At 35.9% G+C, this 9,024-nt stretch overlaps 1 protein-coding gene across 1 annotated transcript; it reads left to right on the top strand.

Moving 5' to 3' along the window:
* Nucleotides 1–108: 108 nt before the first annotated feature.
* Stip1 (Stress-induced phosphoprotein 1) lies at nt 109–8,795 on the top strand. Its single transcript, XM_023173413.2, has 6 exons — nt 109–268; nt 384–716; nt 781–994; nt 5,041–5,352; nt 5,414–5,659; nt 8,154–8,795. The coding sequence occupies exons 1-6, from the start codon at nt 260–262 to the stop codon at nt 8,684–8,686; spliced, it is 1,647 nt and encodes a 548-aa protein (XP_023029181.2). The 5' UTR covers nt 109–259; the 3' UTR covers nt 8,687–8,795.
* Nucleotides 8,796–9,024: the final 229 nt, after the last annotated feature.

The raw sequence follows: 9,024 nt of genomic DNA on the forward strand, positions 1-9,024 counted from the left end.
CTTTCTTGTATTTTCTTGTGAATATTCCCTAACTTCAACTTTGACAACTATTGTAATAATCAGGTTATTATCGAACTTTTTTTTTGGACGATGAATCCTTGAAGTGTTTGGCAACAACGCCAAAGAAAAAAAGAAGAAGCTGATCAAATAGTGTCAGAGTAGGAGAAATTTCTGGAAAGTTGAAGAAAGAACGAGAACGATTCTTGAGGAATCATTCATAAATTATTGACTTTTTTCGTATAGTTATTGTCCAGTGAATATGGATCAGGTAAGAAATACGATACAACTTCATTCGACTCGGAAATAAATCCTAACCCCGCAAGTATTAACAGTTTTTTCACGATAAACATGAAATATCCTTTGTAAGCACATTGTTGTCATAGGTCGCCGCTCTTAAAGATAAAGGAAATGCAGCTCTCGCAGCCGACAAAATAGAAGAGGCTGTCAAGCATTATACAGAAGCTATCAAATTAGATCCTGATAATGCTGTTCTATATTCGAATAGGTCTGCAGCATACGCTAAAGGCGACCAGTATGAACTTTCTTTAAAAGACGCCGATAAGGCTATAGAAATCAAACCGGACTGGCCTAAGGGATATTCTAGGAGAGCTACAGCTTTAATTTATCTTGACAGACTGGACGAAGCCTTAGCGACTTACGAAAGAGGTTTGGAAATGGATCCGAGCAGTGTCCTGTTGCGAGATGGTCTAGAAGAGGTATGTATATGTTGAGAACCTTGCTTGTATCATTTCTAATTGTACTTTTTTATTGGGTTTGCAGGTGAAAAAGCGGAAAATCCACAAAAACAGATCGTTCCCCAATCCATTTAGTGGGCCAGACGTTATACCAAAGCTTAAGCTCGATCCCCGGACTAGGGACTATCTTAATGATCCTAGTTATCGAGCTTTGCTTGATGAACTTCAGTCGAATCCTCAGTCATTGGGAAGTAAACTGCAAGATCCCAGGGTTTTGACTACTTTGAGTGTTTTAATGGGTAAGAATTATGAGTATATCTCGAAGGCTATACATTTTCATTTACTCATTCTAATTTCATTCTTTTTTTTATACACTTTGTGACGATTTGCATTATGGATCTAACTTTCGTTTTATTTTTCTGTACAGAATGTTGTTTGCCTAACTCAGTAAATAAAAGATGCTCCTTAATATTTTTTCAGTTGATTTGATCCAAATTTAATGTCAGAATAATAATTACAATTCACTTCTAAAACGATAGTTGAGTTGGCATAGATTTCAAATTTAATTTATTTTCAGTTTGTGAAATTATAAAACAACAATAAAAATTAATTGGCGCTCCGGGACGACTTAATTGATTCCAGTGGCGCATTTGCTTTTTCAGCTGCAGGAAAACCCGGAAAAACCTGCAGCACATCATCTGAAGATTTTGATCTGTCAATGTCCTCTCTCTCATAAAACAAAATGTAGGGTGTCTCCAGAGGCTCCAATAATTTCAATACATCGCCATTACACTTTGTGACACGACTATCGTCAAACTTAAACCAGTCCGTTCCGTCTTTGACCAAGGCGTACTAATCAAATTAATTTGATTTCTTTTTATTTTTGTTGCATGTTCAGTGAAATTTTTTTTCGAGTGTAAATCTAATGAAACTGATGTGACATACATATAAACCAATTTATAATGTGACGTCACTAACATTTGATAAGAACTTGGCAACACCGTAAAACTTATTCATATTGCATAATTTGATTTTCTTTTTCTTAAGAAGCATTTCATATTACGAAACAAAGACTTTTTATTAGGAATTTTGTTAAAGAGAGATTCGATTGAGCAGAACTTTTATCGAGTGGTCCAACGAAAAGTATGCACCGTGCTTTTCTCCTTTTTTTGTAACTTAATGCAAAAATGCTCGGACAGGTCAATTTTACTTTTGAGGGGGACACATTTTAGATGTATTTTTCTACCTGTGCCTTCAACCCCCTAGCGAGGGTGAGTAACAACCCTAAAATTTTAAATGGAAAGTGGGATCGAGTGATATATCATTTGAAAGGGCACAAAATTCTCTTTCCAATGACACCTAATTTGTTGTATTTACTTGAATAGTTATAAAAAAAGCAAGAAAATTTACTCAATATTTCTGGTGTTAATGAAAATGCGTAAAAAACGGCATTTTTATCACTACTACATTTCTCAATTTCTCTCGTGCGTTTTTTGGTTCAAATAACAACAGCAGATAAGTGTACAAAAAGAATTTAGGCAAACGTTCATTGATTCAGTTCGGTTGCTTTTGAAATTATTTCAACTTTACTGTAAAAATGGTTTATTCCATTCCTGAACGAGTTGAAATTGTTAAACTTCATTATCAACATAATAGTTGTGCTAGACTTACTGCTCGCTTCTTTAATAACAGTCATCCCTGGAAAAATGTGAATGATTCGTACGCCAAGTTAGTCCAAAAGTTTGTCGATACCGGATCTGTCTGTAATGTGAAACACCAGCCACGGAAACCGATCAGAAATGAAGCAGTGGAAGTCGCTGTTTTGGGACATGTTGAATTGGATCATACTCAAAGTACCCGTCAGCTTGCTGCAGCCTCAGGTGTCTCCCGTTCGTCCATAATGCGGATATTAAAAGCCTATAAATTTCATCCGTACAAAATTAAATTAGTACAGGAACTCAATGAAGATGATCCTGATAGAAGGCTGCAATTTTGTGAACAACTGAGCCAGCTACTAATTGATGATCCGCACCTATCATTCAACACGAGCTTTTCCGATGAGAATACATTTTTTTTTAATGGAGCTGTGAATAGGCTTAATTGCTGTTACTGGGATGACAGTAACCCACACTTTTTCCGAGAGGTCCATACCCAGTAACCTCAAAAAATCAATGTCTGATGTGGCATATTAGGTAGTCATATCGTAGGGCCACTTTTTATTCAATCAATCAATCAATCAATTTATTCATTGTAAATGAAACATTACAACGTCGTTATTTCCTTAGTATTAAAATTAAAATTAAAATACATATACACAGAGATGCACAGATCAAAATAAAATAAATAAATATATACAAAATTATCATGCACATGTAAACCTACAGGAGATGTAGTACATGTATTATTCATTTATAAAATCTTCTATTGAATAGAAACATTTTTCTATTAGAACATTTTTCAGCCAGATGGAGAATTCATTCGAGTGTTTCTTTTTTTGCAAAGTCTGGAATTTTATTATATAATTTTGCGCCCCAATAATCGCATCCTTGCTGTGTTTTCTTCAATCGATGAAGAGGAACTTGCAGTAATGGGAATTCAACTGGTGAAGTCTACCTGAACATGCTTGAAGATACAATTGATCCTCTCATAAGAGAAATAATTGAAAATGACCCAAATCATAATGATGATCGGCTTCATTTCCAGCAAGATGGAGCACCTCCTCACTCGCTCCGGTAAGAGAGTTTTTAGATGACCGGTTTCCTGGACGGTGGATTGGAAGGAGAGGCCCCATCGAATGGCCTGCCAGGTCTCCTGATTTATCGCCTTTAGACTTTTTCCTTTGGGGACAATTGATAAATAAATGTTTTGCTACGCAGCCCGAGTCCATAGAAGATCTTCGCCAACGAATTACAGCAGAGTGCAGAAGTATAACACCTGATATGCTACAGAATGTTAGGGATAGATTTGAACAAAATCTGTATTATTGTATGGAAGCAAATGGGTCACATTTTCAGCACTTGCTGAAGTAGGATTCTACTAAGTCAATTACACATTTCAAAGTACTGGGTTGTAGTTGTTTTTCTTCATAATATCTACATGTTGTATCATTGAAAAGATAATTTTGTGCCCTTTCAAATTATATATCACTCGACCCCACTATCCATTTAAAATTTTTGGGTTGTTACTCACCCTCGCTAGGGGGTTGAAGGCACAGGTACAAAAATACATCTAAAATGTGTCCCCCTCAAAAGCAAAATTGACCTATCCGAGCATTTTTGCGTTAAGTTACAAAAAAAAGGAGAAAAGCAAGGCGCATACTTTTCGTTGGACCACTCAGTATAAATTTGCAATACATGAATACCAACGAAAATTGGAAAAAATTATATTGAGAATATCATAAAAGGTGACGCAAAAGTACATACGTAGTTAATCTGAAGGTATAAAATACAAATTGAGACGTTCATCAGGACTTTCTTTAGTGTGTTTATTAAATTTGTAAATACCACCAAGTGTGGTACATTGTTTTTGAACGGTTTTTGAAGTTTGTATGACATGTAAATGTGTTTGTTGATCGTGTCAGTGTATTGACATGCCTGAATAAGCTACTGTGTAGCGAAATATGTGTTTTTTGTATTTGTAAAAGTGTGTAGTGAAAATCTCATGTTTTTCTTGAATAACTTATGAATTTTCATCAAGTACCTGCCGATTCCATAACATAAAATTGTTTCTGTTACTCAACTAACCGTTCTTGAATAAAATTTCAACGTCTATATATTTGAAATGCGTGTATATGGCAAAATTGAAAGTGACTGAGCCAGAGTACATTGGTCCAAAAATTTACAACACTTTTCCAGGTTTTTAGAAGGCTTCAAAGCAGTTGTACAATTTCAAGAAAATACAGAAAGCATATCTGTTAGAAACTTGTCATTATACGCTAGCAGAATTTTTTAATAATCCTCAGGTCTGTGCTTCTTTCATTAATGCATAAATGTCTATCGGATATAATACAATATCCAGTGTGGTATTAGCCGGGAAGTAGTTGGTGTAGGCAGTTGTGTGAGATGAATATTCTGAGATTTTATTTCAAAATATCCAATTTGTCTATGGAAATTGAGTGTTACTATTGTTTTTAAAGAGTGTGCGAAAAAGAAGTAACGAACTGTTATGAAAAATAGTAGAAAAAGTAGTATCCAAGTCGAAGTTCTCTACTTTAGACTTGATAGAGAGTAATCATTGTGACGATGATTCAAAATTGACTGAAGAGAAGTGTCTTCTTGACGTTTCTGAGTTTGTAAAACGTTATTTTCGCTGTCAGATATTTTTTTTAATACTTATTTTTTTTTAGGTATCGATCCAGGTATGGATGAACCGATGGACACTTCAGAACCAACTTATACCCCCCCTCCAAAAAAATCGCAACCAAAACCTGAACCTAAGAAAGAGCCCGAGCCAGACCTACCAGAAAACAAGAGGCTAGCCAAGGCGGAGAAAGAGAAAGGAAACGACTTCTACAAGAAAAAGGATTTCGATAACGCCATCGTCCACTACACCAAAGCCATAGAGCACGACCCCACAGATATAACCTTCTACAACAATCTAGCTGCCGTATATTTCGAACAAAAAGAATATGAGAAGTGCATAAAAGAGTGTGAGAAAGGTGAGCTAAAACAGCGATGAAGCACTTGAGTACGATTACTAATGAAAGAGAATGTTTTCAGGTATCGAAATCGGCAGAGAGAACAGAGCTGACTTCAAGTTGATCGCCAAATCTTTCATGAGGATCGGGAACGCTTATAAAAAGCTGAAAGACTATAAAACTGCCAAGATCTTCTTTGAGAAGAGCATGTCCGAGCACAGGACGCCTGAAATCAAAACGTTGCTGTCAAACGTTGAGAAAGTTATCAAAGAGGAGGAAATTAAATCTTACGTTAATCCCGAGTTGGCGGAACAGGAGAAGCAGATCGGTGAGTTCTTTTTTTTTTTTAGGATAGAATGTTCATTTTTGAGCGTAGGCTCATGAATGTGTGCTTCACTCGCTTTTTTTCCCAAGATTTATGAGGAGGCAAGGATTTGAACCCTGAGAACTTTTGTGATGCATGTTTTTGCTTTGATAATAATAATATTTATTGATTTTTTTAGGACATCCTAATATACATACATTATTTTGAAAATATATAAATGACAAATAACAAAAATGATCTGTTTTAAAATCTGTTTTTCCATTAATCAGCTGTCGCCCCGATACGAACGACAACTCTCAGAAGTTGAGAAACTTGTGCGAGCTAAGGACTAACGAGGTCTTACCTTTTAACGTGTGATTCCTAACACGGTTGCAGAATTATCTGAGCTTCAACCAGATAAATTCTATTGAGGAAAATATCTGGTCGAGGCAGGAATCGAACCCACGACCTTCCGATCGTGAGTCGGGCGCACTACCACCGCGGCCAATTCCACAATAATATGATATGATAGAAGAAAAAAATAATAATTAAAACCATTTTTCAATTATTCCAGTATGGTTTCAACATGAGGATATACATAATAAATATATTACCAAACAGAGAAAAGAAAATCAAGTATGATATTTTATATAGTTCATGTGTTTTTTTTTTTTTTTTCGTACTAGTGAAATTAGTTCGAGGAAGGTGGAATTTTTGAGAGCTCCCCGCTCTTGTCAAGTGGTTATGGACTTGAGATTTTTTTTTAATATGCTTTATTATCATAAGACATAATCTTGTAGATAAAGCTTGGGTAGTACATATATAAAAAAATGCAATATATACCAACTGAAATAAAAATATAAATGGCGCATGGGTACAAACTATGTTGAAATGGAGGATATAAAAGATATGTATGTATAAAAGAGTAAAAGTTGAGTTTATAAAAGAGTAGACATAAAATGTAACAACTTAAGAGCTCCTTAATAAGTAAAGATAAAAATATGCGTAAGTCAGTTAAAAACTATCGTTATATATACAGAATTCTTCAAAATAAGTTGGAAGCAAGTTATGTGTTGGTTTGAAAATGAATATTATTGCTAACTCATACAGTCTCTGGGAAACAGACAGACACTACAATGTACTTAACATGTTTGTAAAGCCAATACCTTATTTTGGTCAAATGATAAGATCATATATTTTGTTTTGGAGGTGTTGAGTTTTAATTTATTGCTATTCATGTACTTGAAAACATTTCTTAGTTCATTATTCATTTGATCACCTACTGTTTCTATATTATCTCCTGAAATTGATAACAAAGTGTCGCCTGCAAAAAGGTTAATGAAATCACAACCATGGATGGTATCTATATCATTCAGGTAGATTAAAAATAATATAGGTCCCAAAACACTCCCCTGAGGTACCCCGAAAATTACATCGCTAGATGATACTGAATCCTTTATTTGGTTACCTGCTTGCGTTGTGATAAATAATCAGTCAGCCATAACAAAAAAGTTTCCCTGATACCAATACTTTGCAGTTTATTTAGTAATATGTGGCGATCAACTGTCTCAAAAGCTCTTTTAAGATCTAAAAATACGGTTATAATATAATGTCCCTTATCTATTGATTCTTTCCATTTTGATATTGTGACTTGTAATGCAGACTCGCATGAATGGTGTTTTCTGAAACCTGACTGATATTTTAGTGAAATATCATTATTTTCTAGATATTCAATGAGTTGATTATAAACTGCGAGTTCTAATATTTTTTCAATACAAGGCAAAGTGTTGATTGGTCTAAATTCCCAGGATTTATTTGTGTTAGGGTCTTTCTGAATTGGCACAAACTGGTCTTGAGCTCTTTCGGGAATCTGCCAGTGCTAAAAGATGTATTTATAAAATGGAACAATGCATGTCCTGTAACGACCAAACGTTTTTTTAATAAGTTTGCAATTAAGTATTTCACTGCTGTATTTCATTTCCACCCCGTTGATCAATTTAGACAGATCTGCCTATCTCCAACACTTTGAATTTCTCAAAGGAGTTGTTAATCGATATAACATTGTTCTCATGAAGTGAATCAGATTGATCAATAGTGTTCACAATTTCTTATACGCTATCAATAAAATAATTGTTAAATGATTCTGCAATATCTAGATTATTTTTATGAATGACTGACTGACCATTTATTTTAAAATAAATACCATCAGTAAACGAATTTCTATTAGTTTTTGGACTTACAAGCTGTTTGAGTATTTTCCACCAAATCTTCACAAAATGTGTTCCAATCCTTAGTAAATGTTCCAAAATGTGGGACAGTGTCTCACTTGACACTGTCTCTTCTAGATTTTTAGCTCTAACTAAAAAGGTCGAGTCAGCTGCATGTCATAAAAATATTAGCAGTGTCGAGAAAAGTTAGTAGATTGTTTTAGTATATTATGAATTGCAGTGGTCCCAGTACTGAACCCTGTGGTGTCCTGAACCATAATTTTGAGGTAACCCTTTTTTTTTGTATTCAGGCAACGAGTTATTCAAGAAAGGGGACTACGCCACTGCCGTGAAGCACTACACGGAAGCTATAAAGCGCAACCCGGAAGACGCGAAACTCTACAGCAACCGTGCCGCTTGCTATACCAAACTAGCCGCCTTCGACTTAGGACTGAAAGACTGTGATAAATGCGTCGAGCTGGACCCGAAATTCATCAAAGGCTGGATTCGCAAGGGACACATTCTGCAGGGTATGCAGCAAGCCAGCAAAGCCATCGTCGCCTTCCAGAAGGCCCTCGACTTGGACCCCAGCAACGCAGAGGCTCTCCAGGGCTACAGGGCTTGCACAATAGAGAATGCGAACCTTGACGGAGACCCGGAGAAGATCAGGCAGCGCGCGATGGCCGATCCCGAGGTGCAGGCCATACTCAGGGACCCAGCGATGAGGATGATCTTGGAGCAGATGCAGAATGACCCGAGGGCTTTGCAAGACCATTTGAAGAATCCTGACATTGCTGCCAAGATACAGAAACTGCTGGAGTCCGGGCTGATCGCTATACGTTGAGCTGACTAGCATTCAATTTTATTATTTCGATACACATGAGATATTGAATAGAATTCCAATTTTTGTATTTAGGTGCAAATTATATCGATTAAAGTGAGTTCCCGAGATAGGTTTGGAGTTTTAATCCATTGTGGAATATATTTAATACGAATTTCTACAAATTAAGTAGGTCATCAGTCGGACAAATACATTGTGGACTGAATGCACCATATTGGGCAACTGTATTGTTTTTCTAAGTTGGCTCTCTGTATTTGTCTTCAGTGTCGATTATTATGGGAGCTGATGTTTGTAGTTATCAAGTACTCAGTGACTGGTGCCAAGTTCCCAAAGTGGGAACA

The sequence above is a fragment of the Leptinotarsa decemlineata genome, unplaced genomic scaffold (assembly GCF_025532065.1).
Source record: "Leptinotarsa decemlineata unplaced genomic scaffold, Ldec_3_MD MMD2_tig00001064_RagTag_RagTag, whole genome shotgun sequence".
NCBI lineage: Eukaryota > Metazoa > Arthropoda > Insecta > Coleoptera > Chrysomelidae > Leptinotarsa > Leptinotarsa decemlineata.

Bases quoted from the DNA above. Each gene is read 5' to 3' on its own strand.
- Stip1 (XM_023173413.2), top strand. The intron at 717-780 runs GTATGTATATGT...TTGGGTTTGCAG, and splicing joins TGCGAGATGGTCTAGAAGAG to GTGAAAAAGCGGAAAATCCA. The intron at 5,660-8,153 runs GTGAGTTCTTTT...TTTTGTATTCAG, and splicing joins GGAACAGGAGAAGCAGATCG to GCAACGAGTTATTCAAGAAA.